General features: G+C 42.1%; 2 protein-coding genes across 4 annotated transcripts in view; one reads left to right on the top strand and one right to left on the bottom strand.

Moving 5' to 3' along the window:
- The window catches only part of ireb2 (iron-responsive element binding protein 2), a 23,911-nt gene extending 9,343 nt beyond the window's left edge, over positions 1 to 14,568 (bottom strand). For 2 of the 3 annotated variants that reach the window (XM_086149087.1, XM_086149088.1), the window contains exons 1-12: positions 14,497 to 14,567; positions 10,803 to 10,889; positions 10,149 to 10,314; positions 9,928 to 10,065; positions 9,606 to 9,827; positions 9,018 to 9,087; positions 8,641 to 8,824; positions 5,382 to 5,521; positions 4,547 to 4,718; positions 4,342 to 4,442; positions 1,556 to 1,672; positions 766 to 925 (exon numbers count right to left, since the gene is read on the bottom strand). In XM_086149087.1, the coding sequence (XP_086005213.1) occupies positions 766 to 925; positions 1,556 to 1,672; positions 4,342 to 4,442; positions 4,547 to 4,718; positions 5,382 to 5,521; positions 8,641 to 8,824; positions 9,018 to 9,087; positions 9,606 to 9,827; positions 9,928 to 10,065; positions 10,149 to 10,314; positions 10,803 to 10,889; positions 14,497 to 14,521 (1,582 nt within the window). In that variant the 5' untranslated portion in view covers positions 14,522 to 14,567. Of the gene's footprint in view, positions 1 to 765; positions 926 to 1,555; positions 1,673 to 4,341; positions 4,443 to 4,546; positions 4,719 to 5,381; positions 5,522 to 8,640; positions 8,825 to 9,017; positions 9,088 to 9,605; positions 9,828 to 9,927; positions 10,066 to 10,148; positions 10,315 to 10,802; positions 10,890 to 14,496 lie in introns of all 3 variants that reach the window. The other variant, XM_086149089.1, reaches the window with a different exon arrangement.
- Positions 14,569 to 15,870: 1,302 nt separating this feature from the next.
- LOC147232323 (coiled-coil domain-containing protein 39-like) lies at positions 15,871 to 27,331 on the top strand. The gene is made up of 20 exons (XM_086148914.1): positions 15,871 to 15,969; positions 18,208 to 18,327; positions 18,398 to 18,544; positions 18,624 to 18,782; positions 18,867 to 18,959; positions 20,487 to 20,615; positions 20,707 to 20,898; positions 22,764 to 22,867; positions 22,943 to 23,075; positions 23,149 to 23,343; positions 23,443 to 23,607; positions 23,684 to 23,821; positions 24,347 to 24,555; positions 24,639 to 24,762; positions 24,855 to 25,014; positions 25,106 to 25,212; positions 26,109 to 26,249; positions 26,341 to 26,520; positions 26,945 to 27,033; positions 27,151 to 27,331. Exons 1-20 carry the CDS (start codon positions 15,871 to 15,873, stop codon positions 27,329 to 27,331), a joined length of 2,865 nt encoding a protein of 954 aa, XP_086005040.1.
- Positions 27,332 to 27,834: the final 503 nt, after the last annotated feature.

Genomic DNA, 27,834 nt, shown 5'->3' with positions numbered 1-27,834 from the left:
ATGTGTATGTGTATGATTTGGTATGATTATATGTGTACGATTGTACATGTGTATGATTATATGCGTGTATGATTATACATGTGTATGATTATATGTGTATGATTATACATGTGTATGATTACATGTGTATGATTAGACATGTGTATGATTATACATGTGTATGATTATATGTGTACGATTATACATGTGTATGATTATATGTGTGTATGATTATATGTGTATGATTATACATGTGTATGATTATATGTGTGTATGATTATACATGTGTATGATTACATGTGTATGATTAGACATGTGTATGATTATACATGTGTATGATTATATGTGTACGATTATACATGTGTATGATTATATGTGTGTATGATTATATGTGTATGATTATACATGTGTATGATTATATGCGTGTATGATTATACATGTGTATGATTATATGTGTATGATTATACATGTGTATGATTACATGTGTATGATTAGACATGTGTATGATTATACATGTGTATGATTATATGTGTATGATTATATATGTGTATAATTATACGTGTATGATTATACATGTGTATGATTATATATGTGTATGATTATACGTGTATGATTACACATGTGTATGATTATATGTGTATGATTATATGTGTATGATTATACAAGGAACATAGAAACTGGAGAACCTGGAGGGAACCAAGCAGAACATCCTTCTTGCTGCGACACAGAAGAACTAACCGCTCTGCCTTTGGGAGGATTTTTAAAAATGGCGTTTGTGTCCTTCACCTGCGGTGAGCATGACGGATGGGTTGCAGTTGTTGGTGCAGCTGATCACGGCGGCGATGACGACCGAGCCGTGGGCCAGCTGGTACTCGTGGCCGCCGTGGAGGAAGGGCACGCGGATCTCCTGCTTCTCCTTGGAGATGTGGAAGGCCTTGGTGCCCACCTGAGGGGAGAGAGCGGGGATGAATTTTGCGCGGGGAATTTGCCGCGAGCAAAATCGACGATTTGAAATGCAAAGAAACGGTGCAAAAAAAAAAAAAAGACCAGTGTCTGAATTTTAGGATCAAATTCTGCATCACATTTTTTTGGATGTCAAAAAAATTAACGAGGCGATCGCTAATCTCGTTGTCTAATCGCACGGCGTCGCCTCAACGTGAACGTCTCGAGGTCGAATCGAACCCAACAGTCGGTATGAGAAAGGCAACTATCTAGCGAGCAGCTGTTCTATGGGTGACAATTCCTTGTTGTTGCCGATCAGAGGAGAAAGACCTGCTGGTTTGAGGCAGCAGAAGATGGGACTCCTGCTAGCTAAGAACGGAAACCAAGGTTTTCGGACGCGGCCTCGGTCGATGTAGATCCGTTTCTGCTCCAACGCTGGGGCTGGAATCGGGTGTGAACCCCGGCGAAGCCCAGCTCCACCCGGCTTGACGGTCCGGGCTGGTGGAGTGATGCCGCGGCCTTGTCAACAATTGAGCACCTTCTCAGAGGTACTTCCTGCAGGATCACGCGCCGCGTCACATCCATCTAGCACCCTTTCCGCTTTCTTGGACGGGACCACCTTTGGCCTGCTTACCTTCTCATCCAGACACCTCTGGAAGTCCTCCTTCATGTTGCACACGGCGACTCTGTCCTGAGGCCTCTTCGGCCCGCTCACGTAGGGCACCATGGAGCTCAGGTTGATTTCGATCACCTGCGCGGAGATTCATCGCGTTACTTCCCCAAAAGAACACATTCGGCAACCCTGTTAGCTTGTCGGCAGCTCTGCTAGCTTGTCTGCAACCCTGCTAGCTTGTTGGTAACACTGCTAGCTTGTCGGCAGCCCTGCTAGCTTGTCGGCAGACCTGCTAGCTTGTCGGCAACCCTGCTAGCTTGTCGGCAGCCCTGCTAGCTTGTCGGCAGCCCTGCTAGCTTGTCTGCAACCCTGCTAGCTTGTCGGTAACACTGCTAGCTTGTCGGCAGCCTTGCTAGCTTGTCGGCAACCCTGCTAGCTTGTCTGCAACCCTGCTAGCTCGTGCAAAGTTGTTTTGTTTGGAGTACCGTGCATGAAGTTATCTCCCGGGTACTTTGAGAATTTGCCGCTTCCGCCCGCGGCTCACGACTGCAACTTGACCTAGTTGGAAGATTTTTCCGGGAAAGTAGTTCGGCGAGCTGACTTTCGCTTCAAAAGCCCCGCAAACAAACGACCAATCTGCTAATCTGAAAAGATGAGACGAGTCCCGGCATGATTCTGCATCATGGTGAGTAGATATCAGTGAGAGTTATTTGACTGTGTAATATGAGCTGTGGTGGTTACAATTACATTCCTCTATTTTTATTTTTTTTTAACCCGCAAACAAGGTTGGGAACCGCTGCTTTAGAGGAACTGAAACACACACACTCTGTCCGAATTATAAATACATAAATGCTGATCAAACTACTGTTCTCACGCTGGCTCTCAGCGCACGTGAGTGTCAGAACTCAATCGACCCGAGGTTGAAAAATGTGATCTTTACTTTTGACTTCTTCTTCTTCTTCTTTTGGCTTTTCCCTTCAGGTGTCGCCACAGCGAATCAACTTTCTCCATCCAACCCTATTCTCTGGATCCTCCTCTCTCACACCAACTACCTTCATATCTTCTCTCACGACGTCCATAAATCTTCTCTTTGGTCTTCCTCCAGACCTCTTGCCTGGCAGCTCCAACTCCAGCATCCGTCTACCAATATATTCTCTATCCCTCCTCTGTCCATGACCCAACCATCTCCGTCTGGCTTCTCTGACCTTCTCTCCAAAACATCTAACATGTGCTGTTCCTCTGATAGACTCATTCCTGATCCTCTCCATCCTGGTCACTCCCAAAGAGAACCTCAACATCTTCATCTCTGCAACCTCGAGTTCTGCCTGCTGTCTTTTGGTCATTGTAACAGTTTCTCGTCCAAACATCATCGCTGGTCTCACCACTGTCTTGTACACCTTTCTTTTTATTCTGGCTGAAAGTCCTCTATCTCTTCGTACCCCTGACACTTTTCTCCACCCATTCCAACCTGCTTGGACCCGTCTCTTCACCTCTTTTCCACACTCTCCATTGCTCTGGACTGTTGACCCCAAGTGCCTGAAATCCTCCAGCTTCTTGATCTCCACTCCCTGTAGCCTCACCGTTCCACCCGAGTTCCTCTCGTTCACACACATCTATTCTGTCTTGCTGCGACTCACTTTCATTCCTCTCCTTTCCAGAGCATACCTCCACCTCTCTAGGATGTTCCTCTACCTGTTTTCTGCTCTCACTACAGATCACAATGTCATCCGCAAACATCATGGTCCATGGGGATTCCTGTCTAACCTCGTCTGTCAGCCTGTCCATCACCACTGCGAACAAGAAGGGGCTCAGAGCTGATCCCTGATGGAGTCCCACCTCCACCTTGAACTTCTCTGTTACCCCTACAGCACACCGCACCAGTGTCTCACAGCGAGCATACATGTCCTGCACCAGACTAACATACTTCTCTGCCACTCCAGACTTCCTCATACAACACCAGAGATCCTCTCTTGGCATTCTGTCAAATGCTTTTTCTAAGTCTACAAAAACAAAATGCAGCTCCCTCTGGCCTTCCTTATATCTGCCATTTTCCCAGTGTGGCAATTCAGGGTCTCCAATGAACCTCTTGCATGTTTCTGGATGGACATGTGGAGAACATGGAGACTCCCTGCCTTAATCCAAGCAAGGACCTTCTTGCTTCAAGGTACAAGCGCCAACCACTATTTATTCTTGCTAACTAGCAGCTTATGTTTGTTTTTAACGGTATTTTGTCTTCTGAAAAAAAACATTCACTTTTTTGGGGGGAACATTTTGAAGACATTGCTATTTCTCCCCCAATGCTCAGTTGAAAAGAAATATATATATACATAATTTTATCCCATACAATACACTTGGAAGAGGATTTTATGTACTTCAGACATCTGCTTTTGGTGAATGGAGGACAAAATTATCAATAAAAAGAAAACGGTCAATCACAAAGGTGGAGCAGGTGAGAAATGGGCTACTATTTTACAGAAGACAAACAAATGACTCATCGCTTTCTTGGACAAAGTCTAAATCTACAAACCTCTTATTCCCCGTATGTGCAATAAATGTTTTACTGTCCAACAACCCCTACTTATACACAAAACTACTATATATAATCATACACATGTACTTGTAAATACACATGTATATACATCACATATATTTCTAGATATTTTTACATACCTTTAATTTTATTCTCACTTATTTTCTTCGATCTTTCCTGTTCTTTTTATTCTATTTTTAGTACTCGCTATTTTGTGCTTATTTTTATGCTCTATTTTTATATAGAGTATTCTGATTCTCCGGGATGAGGGGATTACCTCGGAGTAGCTGGGGTCTTCTGAGGGATCCTCGTAGCTCCTGAAAAGTTTCACAGCCTTCATGTAAGACTCCAGTAATTCAAGTTTTTCTGGTGAAAAGTCTGCAGAAGAAAAGGAAATGAAAACAAGCCACGGTTAGGTCAAGCTGCTAAATCATTTTAGTTTTTTTTTTTCCCCCCTCCTTTACTCTGCTTCGCTGACTCACTTGTTTTTTTAAAGTGCTTAAGTGTAACTTGGTCGACGGGGAAGAAGCTGACGGTGGCGTTGTACTCCGGGCACATGTTGGCGATGGTGGTTCGGTCCGGGGTGGACAGCTGGGACACGCCGGGTCCGAAAAATTCGACGAACCTCCCGGCGATGCCGGCCTGCCGCAAGTGCTGCAAAAAAAGAAATCATTGAACGGGGACACCAATGTAAAACAGGACGGTTTCCGATTATAATACAATAATACCTTGACTTCGAGAGTGTAATCGAGATCGTGACCTAATTTGCTCTTCTATCAAATTAAATGTGCCAGTTGAAATGAATGATTAATCCGTCCCAGAAGGAAAATGTACAAATAATGTAAAGAAATAATAATACATAACAAAGAGAAGAGTTTATTAAGTGGATTTACCGCGAAGCTCGGCAGAGGTCAGGAGTTTTTCATTTGCTGCTCTATCGCTTAAACTCACTTAACTCACTTAGCTCTTAGCTTAGCACACTTTGCTCCACTTGATGGCTAAACTTCATTTGCAGACAAAGTGAATGTCGCTCCTCTTTTTGAATGGCTCTTCCAACGCCCCTTCCGTTGACGTTCCCGTTGTCTCCTGCCTCCTCTCAAACGATGTTCTCCGACTCTAAGCTAACTAGTAGCGTGCCGCACGCCCGGCTTTTTTTTTTTTGAACGCCACTTCACCGGCATCGACGGCCACGTCGACGTCGTCTCGTTCCTAACTCGGATCTCGGCTCAGATCGCAAAGCGAAAAAAAAAAGCGACAGTTCGTATCTCGGACGTATAAAAATAACAAAAAAAGAGTGTAAAAGCGGAGCGGCGTTACCTTGGTGATGCCGAGGACGATGTCTATGGAGGTGGTCAGAGGGCTGATGGAGCCCACCAGCTTACAACCCACCACCTGCGGGAGCGTCAGGGACACGGGCTGACCCAACATCACCGCCTCCGACTCGATTCCCCCGACGCCTGGTGGAGAAGGGCGACGATAGTAGCTTTGCAAAAGAGTGGAAGAAGAAGGCGGCCTTTGTTTTGCAACATTTAGCTCTTTAAACACCAACAACGGCCGTGCCTGACCACAGAACAACTTCATATTGGATTTATTTGGGTGTCAAATTCCGACATTGAAATATGGGCATGGGTCCTCAAAGTGGTAAGCAGGACACAATAAGCGACTACCGTATTTTCCGGACTATACATCGCTCCGGAGTACAAGTCGCACCAGCCATAAAATGCATAATAAAGAAGGAAAAAACATATATAAGTCGCACTGGAGTATAAGTCGCATTTTTGGGGGGGAAATTTATTTCATAAAATCCAACACCAAGAATAGACATTTCATCTTGAAAGGCAATTTAAAATAAAAAATAAAATAGAGAACAGGCTGAATAAGTATAGCCTATATGACGCATAAACAATGACCTGAGAACGTGCCTGCTAGGCTATGCTAACGTAGCATATTACGGTGTCATTCAAATAACGATAGCATATAGCACATGCTACAACCAAAGAATCTGTGTCACTCTTAATCACTAAGTCCAACGAAATCTTCTTCTTCGGTGTCACTTCTGAACAACTCTGCCAACTCCGAAGGTAAACAATGCGCCGCTTCCTCTTCTTCCGGTACGTCGCTACGTCAGAGTCATCGTCGCTTGCAGTTCCAATTATCCCAGCCTTTCTGGATCCCGACAGGACGGCGTCCTTGCTCTGATAGAGAGGCGGTTGCGTTGCGTGAAGCGGTAACACCAGGAAGGTCCTCCCGCAAATTCATCTCCTTGGCAACTACCTGGTGTGAAGACGCAACCGTCCTGTTGGCGAGCCTCTCCCGGCAGCACCTTGTTCAAGCACCAAGTGTGAACTCGTCCCTCTAGCCGTGGCCGGCTAGCTTTTAGCCCGCCATTAGCTTTTTTAGTTTCCTTCATTTCAGTAAGAGTAACCTCCGCTTTTCTCCAGTCCCTTACAAGTTTCTCACTAACTTCAAACTTTCTGCTGCTCGATCGCCGTTTCCGTCTGCATATTTCACTCCTTCCAGCTTGTAATCTGCAGAATATGATTTTCTTTTCGGTGCCATTTTTGTTCTGCCCTTCTAAGATGTTTTTATAAGTTAGCGCGAATGTTGAAATGATCAATTTTCGTAAGTACAGAAGTCGCTGGCAACTTCTTTTTTCACAACCCACTTCTGCCATGACCCGCCCCCGCTGAATTTTGATTGGTTGGCATGTGTGTGTGACGATCGCCGTTATATTGAAGACACACACACAGACACACACACACACACATCAGAGCAAGAGAGCTCAATAATTTCACACATAAGTCGCTCCAGAGTATAAGTCGCACCCCCGGCCAAACTATGAAAAAAAAACCGCGACTTATAGTCCGGAAAATACGGCACTGTATTTTTCGGACTATAAGTCGCACCTTTTTTCATAGTTTGGCTGGTCCTGCGACTTATACTCACGGGTGACATATATCGTAGCGACCCTGCGGTACTATGAAGGTTCAGATGCTTATTTGTTACGATGGTTGTAATAAAGATAAGGTTTATTAACCAGCAAATCGTCGTCGTAGGCCACGCACACTATAACAATATATAATTTTCATTATCTTCACACCGACAGCCGCATAAGTGTGTTCTAGGCTTGTGTGCCTGTATTTTTCGGACTATAAGCCGCAGTTTTTTTCATAGTTTGGCCGGAGGTGCGACTTATACTCTGGAGTGACTTATGTGTGAAATTATTGCGTTCTCTTGCTCTGATGTGTGTGTATCTGTGTCTGCGTGTGTGTCTTTAATATAACAGCGATCGTCTCACACACACACACACACACACACACACACACACACGGCAACTGATCCAAAATTCAGCGGGGGAGGGTCATGGCAGAAGTGCATTGTGAAAAAAAGATGCTACCTGCTACTTCTGTACCTTCTGTCACTCTTAATCACCTGCTTGTTGTTCTCTATTCTATTTTTATTTTACAATTGTTCTTCAAGATGAAATGTCTATTCTTGGTGTTGGATTTTATCAAATAAATTTCCCTCCAAAAATGAGACTTATACTCCAGTACGACTTATATGTGTTTTTTTCTTTCTTTACTATGCATTTCTGGCTGGTGCGACTTATTATCCGGCGCGACGTGGAGTCCGGAAAATACGGTACTCCCGTGCCACTGAAAATGTGAAATTTAAATATCAACTTATAAAGACGATTGAGAAAGACTGAACACAAATGCCCCCAAAAGGAAAATTATATTCTGCAGATTATAAACCTGCGAGTCGTGAAATACACAGCCGAAAACGCTAATCGAGCGTCAGAAAGAAAGTTTGGAGTGAGTGACAAACTACTGAGAAAAAGACGAAAAGTGGAGGATACTGTTAGCGCAATGAAGCTAATGGCGGGCTAAAAGCTAGAATGCCACAGTATGAGGAACAAGTTCACAAATGCGTTGTCAACGGAGCAGCTACGTCTCCACACCCAAGAAGCCCCCAAGACGAGGAATATAAATGACCTTTATACTTCTTGGTGTTACCACTTTATGCAACGCAACCGCCTCTATCAGAGCACAGACAACGGTGTCCCAAAACCAGCCACGCAGAAGAGGAAGTGGCGCCGTCACTGAGAGACTGAGAGTTTGGTAAACTAGTTATGCTATGTTGTTTATGCTTCTCTGAATAACTTTTAATATGTTACATCACACACCAGACACCTATTCAGCCATAACTTGCTTTTCAAGGTGATACATCTGTTCTTGGTCTCTGATTTTATTAAATCCCCCCCAAAAAATACAACTTATAGTCCAGTGCGACTTAGATGAGTTTTTTTCTTCTTCATTATGTTTTTTTTTTGGTCTGTTGCGACTTATAGTCCGTAAAATACGGTAAGCTAGCCACTTTAATTGTCTTTTTTTTCCTGTTTAAAGAATGGGGCTGGGCTGCATTGGCGTCAGCTGTTTGGCGACCGATGTCATCGAACAGGTGTATCAGTGCCTGCAGCCAGTAGCTTCCAAAATACCAGATGATAAATTGTGCAAGAAACATGCGTGAGAACATTCTCAGGGAAACTACGGGGGAAAAAAAAAAAAGTGCTCACCCCAGCCTAGGATGCCCAGGCCGTTGATCATGGTGGTGTGTGAATCTGTTCCTACCACGCTGTCGGGGAAGATGAAACCCCCGCTGACCTGGACCACCCTGGACAGATACTCCAGGTTCACCTGGTGGACCGAGCCGACGTCGGGAGGGATGACGTTTACATTCTTGAATGCCTTCGAGCACCACTGCGGAGAGACGAGGAGCAGAGCGTTCACACCACGTTAAGGTTGTGAATGGATCGCTGTTATGCATCGTCCCATTCGTTACACACTTGCACCCAAAAAAAAAAAAAAATTCAAAGTTTAAAGTGTCACACCACGATGCATCCTGTTTTACATGGCAAATAATATCTCCTGGACTGAATAAACATCTTTGTACCTTAAAGAACTGAAGTCTCTCCTTATTTCGAACCAATTCCATTTCCTGATTCTTTAGCGCTGATTCAGTTCTGCGGAAAAAGAGATACGGTTAAACATGACACTGCATTTCTAATCACCCTGTGATCACATGCAATAGTTTAATAACTTCTTGACCCTTGGTATTATTGGATGTCATCATACTATCAGCACCTCCTGTCATGTAAGGTCAAGTTTTAAGTGATCTGGGAAAAAGGGAAAGGATTTTGCCTTCTGTGTTTCAAACAGAGAAAGGTAAATATATTAGCTATAACTGCGTGCTTTCTTATATAGAATGCTAATAGGATACCGCTTCTTAATAAGACAAAAAAAATAATAGAAATTAATCATTTAAGTGCTTGTTTTTCTCAACATCATTACGACAGAATGCCGGCGGATGATTGGCCAGAGAATATCGTCACGGAGTGCGACTTGGTAAAAAAAATAAATAAAAAAAAACCTGCAAGAAGGCGAAGTGTTAGCTATGCTAAGTGTTAGCTCGCGGCCGTGCTTTGCTACGCGATGCTCGACTTCCTCGCTGCTCAACGGCACGGCGTCCCCAAATACTCACTCGGAGACCGGCTTCAGGTGAAAAGGGCAAAGGAGGGGTGTGTTTTCTATCTGCTGGACCGCGGCTGCGGGTCGACCCGAGGGGGCTGGAGGGTCACTGCAGGAGGCTTTGCTACAGGAGGCCCGCTGACCCCCGCAGTGGGAGCCTCCTCTGAGGGGCCGGGAGGGGGCCGATGGGGAGGTTACATCGCCTCCGCCCGGGTTTGGGGTATTCTGTATGGCACTGCGAAGCCAAGGGCGAAAAAAAAAAAAAAAAACAGAAAAAGATACATCACTGGACATCAATTAAAACAAAAATAAGCAAAAAGGGATGGAAAACACACCATTTGCTGAAATCAATTTGTAGTGAATGATCTACAATGAGATCTGTGGGACATTTGGGGTTGACCAGTCTGGGATCCACATTGTGTTTGGCAACAGCGTCCCTCATGGCTGCCAGATCCACCATGGCAGGAATACCACTGTGAAAGAGAAATATTCGATCACGCCTTCCCGACGGAGCCGTGAGGATGTTCTACGCGTGTTTTATGAGTACGTTACTCACGTGAAGTCCTGCAGGAGGACTCGCGCCGGAGAGAATGGCACTTCAGCTTTATTCTGCTGCTGCTGCCAGTCCATGATGGCCTGGACATCCTGCTGGCTGATGTAGAAACCGTCGCATTTGCGAACGGCGGCCTCCAGTAAGACACGGATGGAAAGAGGCAGCTTATCTGGACAGCACAAAAAAAAAAAAAAAAAATTTTTTTTTTTAATTAATAAATAAATCGAAACAATGTGGCAGTGTTTAATTGCTAGCAGTAAACAGTAAAGCAAAAAAAATAAAATAAAATAAAAAAAGAATAAGAAAAATACATGGTTGATTTTTTGAATAAAAAAAAAAAAATAATAATTTCCTTTTTTTATGTTATTCTATGATGATTGATTTCATTGATTTGTGAGGTATTTAAAGCAGATTTGGACCTATTTTCTTATAATTTTAGGGGAGTCCGTACTGTTTCTGAACGTGCCTCGGTGCACTTCCAACAATTATCTCAATTAATTTTCCTGCAGGGGAAATTTTATCAAGATGTAACCAGTAAAATTACACAACAATACAGCATCTAATGGGCTTCGAATAGTCTCACAATCAGTATTAATAACACCTATCCATGAGCTAGAGGAAAAAGTAGAGGAATAAACATTAACGTTTTTAACTCACCATATCGTGCATCGTTAAATTTCTGTAGGTTGAAGAACTTCGTCTTTCCGTCTGTTAGTGTATCTATTAGGTGCCTGTACGGGTGCTCTGCCAAAGGTAAACAAACACTTGTCAACAAGCCGGCAGGAATTCACAGATTGACCGAAAAAAATAAATATATGTCTGTTTAGTTTGCTTTGCTGCGCCATGGAGGAGGGTTGGGAGTTTCTTGAAAATAAAAAAATACACTGAAAGTGTTTCCATCCGTGTGCACAGCGAGGAGATGTGTTTCTTGCCACACAGTATAATCTGAGTATAAAATAAATACATGGTTATGCAATGAAAAGAAGGGCAGCATATCAAGGAGGTGACAGAACTATAAGATATGCAGAAATGTGAACTACGAAGATAATACCGTGCGACCGTTTCACGACTATGTCGTCACAGTCAGTTGACTAACTGAAAGGTGCACATTTGAAAAAAAGCGGACGGCGGTGTGCGAGCAGGGCGTGAATATTCGGGAATTCGGCTTTTGCACCAGAAACAAAAGCAAAACAGTCATAAGTCAAATTACTGTTTGTACACACAGAGAAATGGGAGCAGGAAATGACTGGTCATGTCTTAACACCTTCCTTTGTGGTTTGCACAGAAACTGTGCACAAAACATTAACGAGACGATTATATGATCACAATGCAGTTATAATAAAACAAATATTTCCAGTCTTCAGGGAGTCTAGCTTATCTGTCAGCATGACATCCATGCAGTCTTTTGTGTTTCCAAAGAATACACAGAATGAATTGACATCACTGCAAATTCTGCTCATCCCAAAAATTTTGTATAAATGTGAAACGTCTATTTACAATTGAAATATAATTCAAGAGATACTAAATGAAATCAAAAGGTTTTCATAGGTGCATCCAGACTTTGCTGGATCTTGACCGGAAGGTTTCTGCCTGCTATACATTTTATGTGCATTAAAGCAAAAACAGATTTGAATTATTTTATTGTTTTTGTAGCAGCAGCTCCTTTTCATGCGTGCTACATAAAGTATCAGCATCATGGTACCTTCCAAAAGGATAATAAAGACTCAAAATATACAGATATAAAAGTATATACAAGTATATATGTATTGTTCTTGGTTATTGCACAGGAAGTCAGTGAGCATTTAAAGGTTACTTGTTTCATTTTTCATTTCAATGCACAGCAATTTCCTGTCTTCCATTTTTTTTTAAGTACATAAAGCAAAATATATAAAAATGTATTAAGTTTAATTTGTGAGACAGTACTAATACACTTTTCTGCAAGTAGCTCTCACATCGGCACTAAACCTCACAGAGGTTTAGTAGTTTACACTTGAAAACATTTTTATTTAAAATAGCTCCTGATTAATTCTTGGGTGTGTGTCACTGTACTCAATCTGAATTAAGTGGAAACCCTAGTGCATCCGGAAATTAATTCAGAATTAATTTCACCGTGAATAATGCGCTTTTCTTTGCGTATAGAGAAATAATTCCTTGTGAAGGCCAGTTTAGTGTCAACTTTAAAAACAAGCCAATGCGGTACTATAGATCAAATGGGGGAGTTGGTACACATGCTGCTGTGTTTGCTCTCGGGAAGGAATGCAATGAGATCCGGGTGAAAGGTTTTCACTCGTGACAAAGCAAAAGAGATACAACTCGGTTCAGTTTGCCACACTTTTTGCCAAACGGTTTGGCTGTTTTCGGAAGGCAGCGTTCTTGTTTACAGATCTGGCGGTGGCCTCGTATGGCCCCTATCTGTCAAATTGTCCTCATCCTGCTCCGATTCCCTGATTCCCATCTCCACTACATTCCAGTTTGAGGCACAAAATGCACACACAGACTGAACGCCAGCGTATGTTTGTTTTAGTCCATGGTGAAAACAGTCACTTAATTGCACTTTTTTTTGGTGCAAAGTGACAGGTACGGTGTAATACAAACTTAGATGGACAAATTCTTGTTTACATATCAAAATATATAAATATTATATCATATTAATACATAGTACAAATGGCGAAATGTATTTTGAGTGCCACTTCTTTTCAAATACATTTCATAAAAATTGATTTTTATCGCACCTACTGCACTGTTTAAATGTCTTTGCACTTTTTACATCTCATTGCAATAAGAATAAGTATAAGAACAACTTTATTTATCCCAAGGGAAATTGTTGTGCCAGAGTTTCAAGTAAAACATAACAATGATAAATAATAGTAGAAAATTGTATAAACAGTAAAAAGGGGGGGGAGGGAGAATAAGAAATACAAATAAAACTATAAAGTGTCAAAGTCAAGGCTATAAAGTGTTTTAAGGTCTTAAGAGCAAAGATTTGAAGATTCCCTGCAGCTGAAGGAAGAGGAATTAAAAAGTCTGATAGCAATAACATTTATGAGTAATGGTACCTATCCAGCTTCATTGTGGACAGCAAATTAAGAATGTCATTGTCCAGACTGTACATATGACAACAAACCCTTTGAATCTTGATTAACAGTAAGGTACGGATAATTATGAATTAATGATACAGCTGCATAGTAGGTTAAAAAACTTGTGTAAAAATGTTAAATGCTTAACAGCAGATAAGATTAACAGCAGACCAACACATTTCCCAAGGAGTTTGGGTGTTTATAAACAGGTGGCAGATGGTTTTAAAATTGGTTTGTTTAGGGTGTTTTTCGCTAAACTCCTCAATTGTAATAATAATTTCACTCAAAGGCAAATCCGGCACAGAAAGGTCATGCAGTCAAACTACTAACCATTGATTTTTTTCCCATTAGTAGACAATTATATGCTCCCTCTACTGTTCTAATGCTTGTTTTATGATACACAACTGTAAATGTGCCTTTGGAGAATCAATTGTCTTTGCATAAATTGGCCCATTAGCCCACCAGCAAACACAGTGGCGTACAGGTAAACAAGGAAATGACCCTTGTAATAATGTAACTACAAAATAAATACAAAACAAAAAATTGATTCATGACTTGCACGAATATTTAACAGCACATAACATTGACAAAACAGACACTGGTTAACACATTTCTAATTTATCAGGTCTAATTTATCACAAAAAGGCAGAGATTCTGCAGAGAAAGATCACGCCAGTAAATCTACGGAGGCGCTATGCATCTTCGAGCAACCAAACCCTGAGTCACGGGATACAAAAGATGCATGCATGAATAGCCATGTTTTTGTACAAAAAAAAGGAAAAACAAAACGATGAGCGGATTTATTAACATGACATAAGTGTTTTGCTTGTAATCACCTCCCCGCGTCCTCATGACAGAACATGGAAGGTAGCTACACAGCTAGCAAAAATTTCCAGGTTGCTAACGAGGCTTCTTATCGTGATGGGGCATTCGCTAACCTGCTACTTGTCGTACAACTGCCGCCAAGAGATAAGCGGCGAGAAAATTGAACACTAAAACACAGTTTTTCTTTGTCTTTCAGGTCCAATTGTTGTGACCGCCTCTACAGAACAGGTCAACTCCGGCATTGGCTAATTTCACAGCATTATGTGACCAAAGTAACCAAGCAAGCTAATGTTAGCTGGAATACACCTTTATGTGACACTGAGCGCACGGACACGGCGGACATTCCGAACACAATACTATCTTGACGACCCGACTCTTGTTACTTAGAATAAGCAGTCGAATCGAACTATGAAAAAGCGAGGTACGAACAGCAAAAGACGCCGCTTTACCTTCTACTTGATGAGTGTTCGCCATGATGACTCCAGAAACCGACACGACCCGTCCTGACGAGTGCAAGTGGCAACACCGGCTTGACCAATCACAAGCCAGGTCTTTCAGGCCACGCCCAGTCCCCGGATGTACTAGCCACACCCACTGTCAACATCCATACTGACCCATTCTTATTACATACGCCATATGTTATATTCCCAATTTGCGTGTTTATTTTTCTTGAGCATCTTCCCGGATAATTGCAGGTTTAACATCCTGTATTCCCGTGACATTCGCAGCGATCTGTGAGTTTTTGCAAGGCAGGCAATTCCAATCATCGTCCAGTTGTTTATTTTGCATACACCAAGCCTCACCCCCGGCGCGGACGCAAACTAAACATTTTATAACATGATTATGAATAACACCTCATCGTAAAAAAAAAACCCAAATAAATCAAAAAAAATCTTTAAAACGGTTAAAACGGTCCAGCGGTCCATATCCCGACAGACCTTTCCTCATTTACATATCTCTCCTCCTGGCCAATCACAGGGCCGCTTTTCCCCCATGACGTCACAGGATGTCCATAAACAGCTTTGTTGAAAATTTTGCAGGGGATCCTGAATTATGTGCAAATTAATACAATTTGAATACAATACTTGTCTGACAAGTCAGACTATGATTGTGCAATTAGTTGGTTTGTCAGTTAAAAGATAGAACCATTTACTCATGTTCACATGTCAAACTCTACGCAGAAACGTCTCCCATATTCCAATTTGGATTTTACAATTTTAACACTTAAAGGATGCCTTTCATTTTGAATTTTGAAGATTCCCTGTACATTTGCCCCGCTGGAGATTGGAAGCTTAAAGCACCAATGGCTTCTTGTTTCAGTTTGAATTGGGTTTGGGAAGTCAGTATCAATAAATTCAATGATTTGTGAGACCAATATGTTATTGTTAAGCATCTTTGACCCATGAACATCCTTTTCCTGGGTTTTTGTGCACCGCCATATATTCTGTGTGAAGAAATTTCGTGTTCTTGTTTCGGTTGCTCTACAGCCCCGTTGGAAACGAACATACAGTCGAGTCAAGTGTACCTTCAAGGTTCTCCTCTTTAGGCCATTCTCTTTGAGTGCGTCTTGCTGGTATATCCCAAAAAAAAAAAAAAAAAAAAAAAAAAAAAAAAAAACAGGCACGCCGGAAGTGCGACCCCTGAGATGAGGAAAATGTGATGTCACACAGTGGAATTGCAAATTCTGTGAGGTCACAGTGTGACACGGCGAGGGTGAGGACAGGGGTCACGAGATCAACTGATTCAGTTATCGCCACGAGGGAAGAGGTTTAAGGTTCGATTCAACGCGAAGCTTAGCGATTTTGGAAAAAAACGGTGGGAAAATGACGAGCGTGATAAGCACAGTTTTGTCAGAAATGGGCTGGGAGGACAGCTACGCCATCCCCGAGCCCAACGCCGAAAACAAAGCTCTGATCGATGAGGTAAGAGCGGCAAAAACGATACGGGTTTTTGAAAAGCATGTTTGGAACGCTTGGAAACAAAAAAAATGTTAACACTTCTGACGCTTTACATTCTTTACATATCACAACTACATAAATATAGCCATTTTCTTTACACCTTGACTGCACAGACAATAATAATCTTTCTTGTTCTTTTTGGTCCCAGCCTGCACGGATCCGGACGATTTTTGATGATTTATTTTATTCTTATCATTGCTATTGTCACTATTTATAGTTCTGGTTGTGTATTTTTTCACCCTTACTGTTCAATAATGCTATCTTCTGTCTTCTAACTGTCTATTAATAGTGATATTTATTTTATTTTTGACATAACTGCTATGCTGCTTTGACAAATTTACCCTCAATAAAGTTAATCTTATAAATGCATCAAAAAATGGAGCGACAAAAGTGTTAAACTGTTAAATCAAAATGGATTGAAAGGCATGAGAACGGTGAAGGAAATTTAAAAAAAAATTATAAAAACGAACAATTTTGAAATGCAGTGAAGAACAATTTCCGACTTATTGTTTTTGTGAAATAATGCGGCTTCTCTTTACAGTGAAGTTCTTTCTGTGGAGTATCCTAGAATTCCGTAATTCATTTTTGCATGAACGTAATAACGTAGCGGAAGACACAGACGCCCGTCCGCAGCGACGTTTATGTTATGTCGTCGCTTCCCTTTGTGATGTCACGGCGTCCATCTTGGCGCCTTGTGACATCACAACTTCCCCTGCCTCGCCAGGGCGCCGATACAATTGACGCCAAACAGGGTTTATTTGCAACCCGGCGGTCGGATTTTACCGAGATTTAACGATTCACGGTTAGACTTGGAGATATGAAGGTGGTCCTCACTTAATTTACAACTTACAGGCCATTTGTGCCGTGCTATTTTACCTTTTTTTTTCCTTTAATATATACATTTGCATGAATGTAGGCTAATTCTAAGTGCGTAAAAGCACAATATATACTCACAACTTAATTTGATTATCGCACAGATGAGACTTTTATAAGAATCTTTGAAAATATATATCTCAGTTGAAATTGAGGAAAAAGAAAAATATGTGGGAAGATCAAGATACTATCAATGGCCAAAAATTAAATGTAAATGTCATATATACAGTACATTATGTATACACACACACACACACACACACGCACACACACACACACACACACACACACACACACACACATACATACACACCCCGCTGCCTGCTAACACCGCACAAGAGAGACTTATTCCCCCTAAATTTATAATAAATCATATGTCTTTTTATTAGTATTTATTACTTTATTTACTATTAGAATTTATCTATCTATTAAATGATCACTGTGCAATAATTTATTATTTACGTATTGTAATTGCATTGTAATTCATTTATTCGAGTACGTCTGTATAAGCTGTCTCCTTTATATGACTTATAAAACTCTTGAAGACATATACACACATATAGATACACACACACACACACACACATACATACATATATATGTATATATACATATATATACACACGCATGTACACACACGTGTATTTACACACATATATATATATATATGTGTGTGTATATATATATATATATATATATATATAAAGGCACACACACATATATATACATATGTACATATAGGTGTATATATCAGGTATATGATGTATATAACACACACACACACATGTTACACCTATATACATACATACAGATATGCACATGTATACATATATATATATATACATATACATGTATATGCATATAACATGTATATATATATACATGTATATACATATAGACACATATACATGTATATACACATATATACATGTATGTACATAAAACATTAATACATACATATGTACATGTACATACATATAGATGTATATATAGATGTATATATACATATACATATATATGTATATATGTATGTACTTATGTATGTTATTTTGTATACACATATACATACATATGTACACGTATACACATAAATACATGTTTATATGAAATATTTTGAACTGGGAATAAAAAATATGGATTATGATATTTGCAAAAAGTTACTACCTGGCTAAGCATTTTATACTGTTAATTTGCTTCTATCGCATTATATGGGAAAACTAAATCATTTTTAAATAGAGCACCCTTAACGTGAAAAGTATCTGAATGAGCTGCTGATCAAAATAAACGATTTACGTTATTTTATGACGTTTACAACCTGTACGCCAACAGATCCATGCGCGAGAGAAGGAGCTGACTCAGCTGGAGGGCCTGCTGGAAAGAAACAAAGACAAAAAGCCCTTGATGAGTGACTTCCTCAAAAATTTAAAACGGGAGCTGGAAAACACGGAGGTGAGTTTTCTCTTTTCCGGATTTTATTTTTTTAATCGGTAAAACGGCTTACCCTCCCCTTTGGGCGCAGGCGCTTTGCAAGGCCAAGAGGAGGGAGGAGGATTCTGTGGCGCATCTCACCGCCCTGGCCGAGAGAGAGAAGGGACGCTTGGTGCAGGAGATCACCAAGGTCGAGAACGAGCTGAAAACGTTAGCGGAGAGGAGAGACACGTTGAAGGTCTGGGAAAATAAAAAAATAAAAAAAAAAAAAAAAAATCACCACTCTCGACCGAGAGCTGACCTTTTGGCGTCTTCAGAACCACATCGTGAAGGCCGGGGAGAAGCTGGAGGACTTCAAGAACCAGATGAACTGGGACCAGAAGACCTTGGATTCTTTCGCGGAGGAGTCGACGCGCAAAGACGAGGACATGATGGCCATCGTCAAATACGCGCAGCAGGACGAGCAGAGGATCAAGGTGCCGGCGTCAAAACGCCACATTTTCCACCCATCTCTTTAATCTCGATCTAAATCTGGATGTGATGATCCGTCCTCTCCGCAGTCGCTCACTCTGGCTCTGGAGAAGAAGAAAGTGGAGGCCAACGCTTTGCGCAAAGCGCTCGACAGGGAACTGACCGAAACCTTGTCCGCTCAGGTATCGGCCCGAAAACAAACCCGGTTCGTACGGATTATTCCGAACGGGTGGAAAGTCTGAAATAGGGTTATTATGGTGCAAAAGTACAAGAAAAGGCGAAATCATTTGTCCCAACAAACGACGACGAGGAAGATATTGTTATTTTTGATTTTTAAAATGAGAGGAGTGCTAAACAGTTGCAAAAAAAGTTTTTTTTTCAAATTATTCAAGGGGAAATTTTCCATCACGCAGGAACCTGCAATGTTATCTGCAACTTTTTTTGATTCTGGTACACAAAAATGCGCAATAATTTGTCACAGAAACAACAAAAAAATGACAATTTAGACAATGTTATGGTTTTTTTTTTTAAATGACAGGAGTGCTAAACAGTTGCAAAAAAAATTAACTTTTTTTTTCAAATTATTCAAGGGGAAATTTTCCATCACGCAGGAACTTGCAACGTTATCTGCAACTTTTTTTGATTCGGGTACACAAAAATGCGCAATAATTTGTCACAGAAAACAACAAAAAAATGACAATTTAGATATTATGTTTGATTTTTAAAAAGACAGGAGTGCTAAAGTGCAGTTGCAAAAAAATTTACATTTTTTTCAAATTATTCAAGGGGAAATTTTCCATCACGCAGGAACTTGCAACGTTATCTGCAACTTTTTTTGATTCTGGTACACAAAAATGCGCAATAATTTGTCACAGAAACAACAAAAAAATGACAATTTAGACAATGTTATGTTTTTTTTTTTAAATGACAGGAGTGCTAAACAGTTGCAAAAAAAATTAACTTTTTTTTTCAAATTATTCAAGGGGAAATTTTCCATCACGCATGAACTTGCAACGTTATCTGCAACTTTTTTTGATTCTGGTACAAGAAAATGCGAAATAATTTGTCAAAGAGAACAACAAACAACAAGGTAGATATTGTTATTTTTGATTTTTAAAATGACAGGATTGCTAAAATGCAGTTTCCAAAAAAAATTTACATTTTTTTCAAAGTAGAAATTTACCTACAACGTTACTGCAACGTTATCTGCAACTTTTTTTGATTCTGTTACAAGAAAATGCGAAATAATTTGAACATTAAAAAATGATAAGTATGATATTGTTATTTTTTGTTTTTTTAAAAAGACAGGAGTGCTAAACAGTTTCAAAAAATTTTACATTTTTTTCAATTATTCAAGGGGAAATTTTCCAACAGGCAGGAACTTGCAACTCATCTGGAACTTTTTTTGATTCTCTCCCGGTGGGAAGGAGGACCACACAACTCCACCTTTTAAGCAGTTTATCACAGTTATAATTTTGTAAATAATGGGAAATGGGCTCCGAATGAATGAACGATTCATTTTTAAGCTCAAACATTTTTCTCCCGGACCCTCAGAAAGTTGAAAACACACCCGTATTTGGCGTCCCATGTTCCGCTTGTATTTTTTATTTTTTTCCTCAGCTTTATTAACGGCGCTCCCGCGGGAACCGTGTTTAATATTAACCGCGGGAAGTCGCAGCGAACATTTTTCTCATTCTTTCCCTTCCCAGATCGGTCTGGACAAGACGACGGAGAATCTCCAGCAGCTCCACTCGGAAACCCAACACGTCATCCAGCAGTGGGAGAACACGCTCGGCCAGATGAAGCGGCGAGATGCGGAGATGCAGCAAAGCGCGATGGTTTGACCGGCCTTTTTTGACTTTTGACTCGCGAGAAGCGAAACGTTTTAAAAAAAAAAAATAAAAATAAACATGCGTTTGCTCGTCGCAGAATCTGGCCGACGCCAAGCAGAAACTCAGGCAGAGAAACGCCACCATCGCGGAGAGGAAGCAGCTGCTGGAAACCCAGAGGAACGACAACAGGGAAACGGAGAGGAAGATCATCGAGGCCAATCGGCAGGCGGCGAAACTGCGGCAGGATTTAAAGGAGGAGGAGAACAACATCAGCAGGCTGCAGGATGAAGTGTGTAGGCAGTCTAGACGCAGTATTTTTTGCAGTATTTGAACATTTTTTGCAGGATAAAATAAATAAAAATCTAAAAAAAAAAAAAAATTTTTATACGCATCGAGTAAATTGAACAAAATTATTTAAATTTTGGGGGGGCGTTTTATTTTAGCTTTAAAATAATTAATGATCGTATAAATCTTGATAACCTTGACACTATATTTTATTGTATTTCTTATTCTCCCTCCTTCCTACTATTATTGTTATGTTTTGCTTGAAACTCTGGCACAACAATTTCCTTCGGGATAAATAAAGTTGTTCTTATCTTATCTAATCTTAAATGTACTGACATTATTTTGTTACATTACATTATGTAATTATCCATACAAAATTAAACAAAAGGAAGGAGTTTCTAAATTGCATATGGATTGAAAATACATATTAAAATATTGAAAGAAAGTAGTTTGGCGGGCAGAATAAAAGAAACTAAAACGGGCCCTAAAATGTCTGTTCTAACCAAAGAAGGAAAAAAAAACAGTAAAAAATATAGTACAATAAAAGAAAAATGCATTTTCTAAAATAAATAAAAAACGAGATCTCCTTTGCTAAACGAAGATACAATCTCCAACTCTGGCCACATCTTGTTCAGAATAAAAAGACGCTCCGCAAAGCTAAAGGAAGGCAGGAGTTTTGTTGATGACATTCAGAAAGACGAAGCTAACATTAGCAAGACGGCGACTTTAAGCTTCAGTAAAACGGCAAAACGGGTGACGACGAGACAAAATAAATGAATCGGCGCCGCAAAGTGTTTTCCAGTGGTGAGCACCCTACAGAATGATTGATTAAAACTATAAAATTTGATAATAATTCCTATTTACCCTACATTTAATATGATTTTTAATGTTTATTGTAGGCTACAATCATCCCAAAGTGTTTAGCGTACTGTAAAAAAAGGGTTGAGTGAGGTTCGTTGAGGGTTAATATATCTGTAAATAGATATAGATGTTAGAGGGGAACGGACTGCGATTGTTTGCAGATGACATTGTGATCTCTAGTGAGAGCAGGGAGCAGGTGGAGGAACATCTAAAGGTGGAGGTGTGCTCTGGAGAGGAGGGGAGTGAAGGTTAGCGAGAAGGAAAAGTGCTCCAGAAATGGATAATTCATTTTACATATAGTACCAGAAAAGACATTTCCGGCAAACATAGGCCCTGCCTCAGATGCTGACCTCTACAAAACCCATTTTAACAGGAAAGATCATGTGATTGATTCCCTCTTTTTTTTTTTGCGCCTCTTGTTAGAAACATCATGTCATATTGACATTTTAGCATTACCTTCAACATTTTTAAAGACCGAACCCAAGAAACTGGTATTTTTTCACACGAAAACAGTTGTGATCGAAGGGTTTTAACATACAATATAAAATAGAGTGCCGTATATACAAAGGAGGAAGAATTAGACAGAGTAATCAAAACAGACAGAAAACATGGTATGGAAAACCCCAGACGGACAACAAAAAGACATATCTCATATCAAATTCCTCATTTAACCCTTTTGGGGTTCGTGTTCCCGGTATGTATATCTAGAACAATTCAAGTTTTAGAAGGATGGAGTTTAGAGGACAGTGAGTAAGTTAGTAAGAGGGAGCAGAATGCAGAAGAGAGGGTTAGATGAAGGCAGATGATTTGCAAAGGCGGCCTCTGAAGGGAGGAGGAGATGGCAATACCCAATTGTCTTGTTTGTTTGGCATTTAAATCTCCAAGAAGTTACTGAAAAGAATTGGATATGTTGAGCAGGAGACGACCCGAGAATGTAAGCTAGAAGTACGGAAGATCCAGACTTGTATCTCCGTCTACATGACCAGTTCCCTTCTCACGCGTCCTCAGATCAGCAGTTGCAAAGGCACCCTGGACAGAGCCTCGTCTGACGTGGAGACCATAAACTCCCAGATATCCAAGCTGAAGAAAGACATCCAGGACAACAACCACAAGTAAGCGAGCGCTCGCGGCGTCACAGTCGCCCCTCCGAAGGCACTGTTGTTGTTACATGAACCGCCTGCCCGCAGGTTGAAGCGCGCCAAGGGTTTGAATATCAGCCTCGAGGAGAAGCTGAAGTTCGTGACGGAGACGGCCCTCACCGAGGAGGAGCGAGCCACCCAGATGGAGAAGTTCCTCAAGGAGGAGGAGGAGTCCATCAAGGCGAGTAGCATACATCAGCGGTACGTGCCGAACAGCGGTGCGAGAACTTACCTGTCGCGCCGTCCTGCCGCAGGAGTTGGACGCGCAGCTGTTCGAATGCAGGGAGGAGCTCTTCCACCAGAAAGAGCAGGCCTTGGACCTGAAGACAAAGGAGAAGCACGCTCTCTCCCAGGTTTCCAGGAGCAGGTTCACCATCACCAATCTTGCCAACGACATCAAGAAGCTGGATTCGGAGCTGATGAGACAGCAGATGACCATGAATGAACAGGCACGTTTGCAGATGCTCCAAAGCGAGCAAAATGGACCCTAAAACTTTGCGCCTTTCTTTGCGAGAATGCTAACTTATCGATTTGGCTTCACGGTGCAGAACTCCCAGATCAACTTTCTGGGGAAGAAACTGGCGCGGCTGCAAGGCAACATCGAATCGGACGAGAAGCAAGTGCTGGAAGCGAAGATCGCCGAGTTGACCCAAGCCCTGGACGAGAGGAACAACATGGCCAACACCCTCACCAACATACTCAAGGAATCCGAGGTCGTGAACCTCCAGGACTCACAAATCGCTGAAAGAAAAATTCGAATCTGACTTGTGGTTTTCGACGCGTTGACAGGACGGTATTCGCTACTTGAAGAAGGAGATGGAGAAGTCAGAAGCGCAGAAGAGAGATCTGAATACCAAAGTGGAAGAGCTGATGCTGATCCACAACACCACCGAGCGGGAGCTGAAGAACCTCCGGCTCAGGAAGCAGGTAACCTCTGCTGTTACCATGTCGGAGACTCTTCAGTGTAGGAGATATCTTCAGCTCCTCAAGCTTGTACACCTCATCTTCAGACATCAGGGTCTTATGAATCTGCTGCTGAAGCTGCTCTTGAGGTGATCTGATAGAGATACCACGGCAAAAACTGAACAAAATACGGCGCTGATCACTAGAAATTTGACAAAAACACTACGAGTCTGTCTTATCCGTCCGGTTCTAGGAAGGGTTACCGGTGAAAGTTGATAAATTTGTCTCGCCAAAGTGTCAGTGGAGCGGCTCGATGGAGTCTTCGGGTTGAAATGTTCAAACGTCTTGTTTCCTGGCGCTACATGCGCGCAGGACTCCACCGGGGCGCATGACATATTTGTCTTACTTGCGCGATACGCCTCGAAAATCAGATCTCTGCTGACCTCCAGTGGCTCAGCAAGAGACCTCCCCGACGTCTGCTCAAATGGTGACTTGAAGTGAAAAGGGACGGATTCGATGAAGCCTCTTCGGTGTTGCCAAAACCAACAGGACAAACTTGTCGAGCACAACATCCTGAAGATGGAGGTGAAACGCATGAGGGACCTCCTGTACAACAAGGCGGACAGTATGCTGTCCTTGGAGAAAAGGAAACTGAAGCTGCAGAGGGACATGAAGGAGAGGGAAGATGAAATCAAAGTATTCAAGGAGATGCTCAGCCAGCATCTGAGATTCAGCGAGCAGGAAAGACAAAGACTCAGGTAAAGTTCGTATTTGTTGTTTTCCAACGGCGTGCTCATTTTTTGCCAAAAGAAGGCGAGTGACCTTTGATTTTCCTTTTCAGCGCGGAACTCAACGAGAAGCTGTGCAAGGTGGACATGATGAAGAAGCGTTTCGAGGTGGTGACCCTTTCAATGGCGCCTCCTGAAGGGGAGGAGCACAAATCCCAGGCGTACTACATCACCAAAGTGAGACGACCCCGAACGCGCTCGACAAGAGGCGGTTGTACTTTTTTCCCCTTGCGTAGACCCACACTTCGAAATCGCTTCTTCCTCACCAGGTCGCGCTGGAGAAAGAGGAACTCAAGCGCAGGGGCGACGACCTCGACGACAAGATCCAAAGGACGGAGCTGGAGAACAGGGCCCTCCAGAACACCATCCACCTGTTCAACCACAGCAACTCCGTCTTTCGCAAGTCCCTCCACAAAGTGGATGAATCCAGTAGGCTATAAAAAAAACAAAAACCCCGAAGGTTTAAACTGTTTTCTTGCCTCATTAAGGAAGGACAAGGACTCTGTCGTTGTTGTTTTAGGCCCGGAGTTCCATGAGAAGCTGAAGCTCGAGGAGCAGTTGCGTGTCGCTGAAGAGACCATCAAGCAGAGGAAAATAAAGATCCAAGAGCTCCAGCAGGAATTACAGGTTCCCGCTCTTGTGGAAATTTTCTTTCCTGTTAGACGCTTCTTGAGGAAAGTTGGTAATGACAAAGACTGGTCAGAATGGTCTTTGCCTATTTATTTGAAGTACAAAGGTACAAGTCTCTTAGAGAACAGAGTACTCTGCAGGAGAGTACAAAGTCTCAACTCTCGGGTATGTTTTTTTTTAAATACCTTACCCAGACCATATGGCCCTCCTTGAGGACGGACCCCTAGGTAACGTTCACGTGTTCCCCCACGGAGCCAACCTGACAAGCTTCTAGACAATGGGCTTGTTAGAAACCAAGAGATTGAGATGTAAACAGCTGCATCAAAAGAAGGGCCAGTTGGGAGGCGCGTAGACAACAGGTTTGGTCCCCATCGAGGTTATGAGGCCTCATTAAAGTGGAGACTATGGGTAAATCCAAAAGCTTCCATGAAACTACTTCTAAGAAGCAAAGTTTGTACCCTATCGGTGGCTATCTCATCTTTTTAAGGGGTATCATAGAAGATTATTGTGATCTGACTTGCGAAAGGATTCCAAATTTGTAACCCTCTTCTAACCCCCTCCTTCCTCTTCTTTTAAAACAGCAAAGTTCATATCCCCGTGGCCTCCAGGCTCATGATCCCTATTTGAAAATCGGTATGCTTCTGCAGAATATCCAGCGTGAGGCCAGGAAGCTTAGCGGAATCAATGACAGCAGCTCTGTCATCGACTTTGTATTTGTTTTTGTCTCAAAGACTCTTGGGTTTGTCATTTTAAATTGGGACACAACAGGAATTATGAAAGATTGGATTTAAGGTCTTGGTCCAACTTCCGGGAGTGGACGCAAATCGACCCAACAGAGTTGTACCTTCGGCGCTAAACGTTTTTAAACATTTCTGTTTGTTTGCTTTCCCCAGGAACTGACCGACAACTCAGAAAGTCTGCTTCAGGAACACCAGGTTGAGACGGACAAGGCGGACCACAAACACTTGCTGCTCAGTAAACTGAAGAAGGAAGTAACTTCCCAGCAAGAGAAGATTGAAAGAGCCACCAAGCAGGTCGGACCTGAGCACCCGCTTGTTCTCTTCTTCGTACTCCGGGGTCTGTCAAACCATCAAGTCGATTTTACTTTTGTCCCCGCGCTGCCAGTGCTCCAAGCTGTCCAAACAGATCCGCTCGGCCAGAGACACCAAGAAGGAGACTTTTGAGGAACAGGACATCAAGCTCAGGGAGCTGAGAGAACTCAACAAGCGTACTGACAAGATGCTGCTCGACGCCATGAACGCGGTGCCCGAGCTCAAACCGGTGCTGGAGGCTTTATTCACTGAGGTATTTCAGCGTTCATTTCAGCCCATGATGGCAGAGATTCACTTGAAGAATTATTTCTGGACTATAGAGCGCACTGGAATATAAGCCTAGCCCACTAGTCCACCCTTTGGAAAGCCTTTCACGCTGCCGTCGCCAAGGTTTCGCCATCGATTCATAAACGCCAAGCGGTTTCCTTCCGGGATAGAAAGATCGATCGCTTTCTACTCAAAAGCTACGTCATACGCATTTCTTCGTGTGCTTTCCGAGGTTCGAAAAATATTTTGCGTGTCGTGCTGTGTTTTGCGTTGAGCGAAAACTAGCGTCGTCGTCTTCGCGTTGACCTCTAACGAAGAAAAGTAGCTCATAGTCCGGAAAATACGATATTTATAGTGAACGCTGTCCAATGGCAACTGGATTTTTTTTTTTTTTCTTCTGTTTCTCTCAGGCTAATCAGCCTCTTCCGTCTCCTTCTTCGACACCTACCAGCCACAGGAGCTCCAAAACAAGCTCGGCCCACACCTCGGGCTCTCACAGGTCCGAAATGCATCTACTTTGCGTCATTTCCGCGTACAATCGACCGATCCAAAACAAAAACACGTATCCGACACACTTGCCGGTGTGTGACTTGCTCCTCCCTCGCCGCCGCCGCAGGTCTCCGGCCTCCACTGGCAGCAGCGGCGACGCCGGCGCCTCCGGGGTTCAGTCGTACGCCGTGAAGACGGTGGATCTGGGTCTCCATCTGACCGGCGACTCTCCTCCACCCGCCGCCTCCAGAAGCTCCAGCTCCACCAGCAGCATCAGCGGCGCCAGCAGCAGATCCAAGAAGCTCTAGTGAAAGAGCTCCACATTTATTTGTTGGGTGTTTCCAAAGCATTAAAACTGGTTATAGTACAACAAATGTTTTTTGTTGACCAGATAGCACTTTTTTTTTTCCCCCTTCCATTTTCAAATCTATGGTGACTTTGTTTGCGCGTCATCTCTTGTGAAGAATCGAATTCATTGAAAACAAGGAGTGGCAGTCAAAAACTTAGCCGAGGACATTTCGGCACGTACACAAAAAACCATCTTAGGTGCGGGAACAGGCTATTTTTAATCGCTTCAAAATTGCATTATGTGGAACATGCAAATGCTAGTTATATAATCTTATTTAAGCATTAAATTACACCAAATGAATAACAAAGAACTGCTGTTTCATCACGGGACGAATGAAGGGGCGAAAATGAGGTTCCAGTAAAAAAATAAAATATGCTCTTTAACTTTAACTGAAAGGATAATTTCCTGTTTAATAAAAAGATCTTGTTTGATTTTTTCTGTTTCTTTCTTTGAACGCGTAGC

The sequence above is a fragment of the Fistularia commersonii genome, chromosome 7 (genome assembly GCF_037954325.1).
Source record: "Fistularia commersonii isolate RoL2024-O1a breed Wild chromosome 7, RoL_Fcom_v1.0, whole genome shotgun sequence".
NCBI lineage: Eukaryota > Metazoa > Chordata > Actinopteri > Syngnathiformes > Fistulariidae > Fistularia > Fistularia commersonii.
Note: the sequence above shows the minus strand (reverse complement) of the source record. Positions and strands in the feature narration are given on the sequence as shown.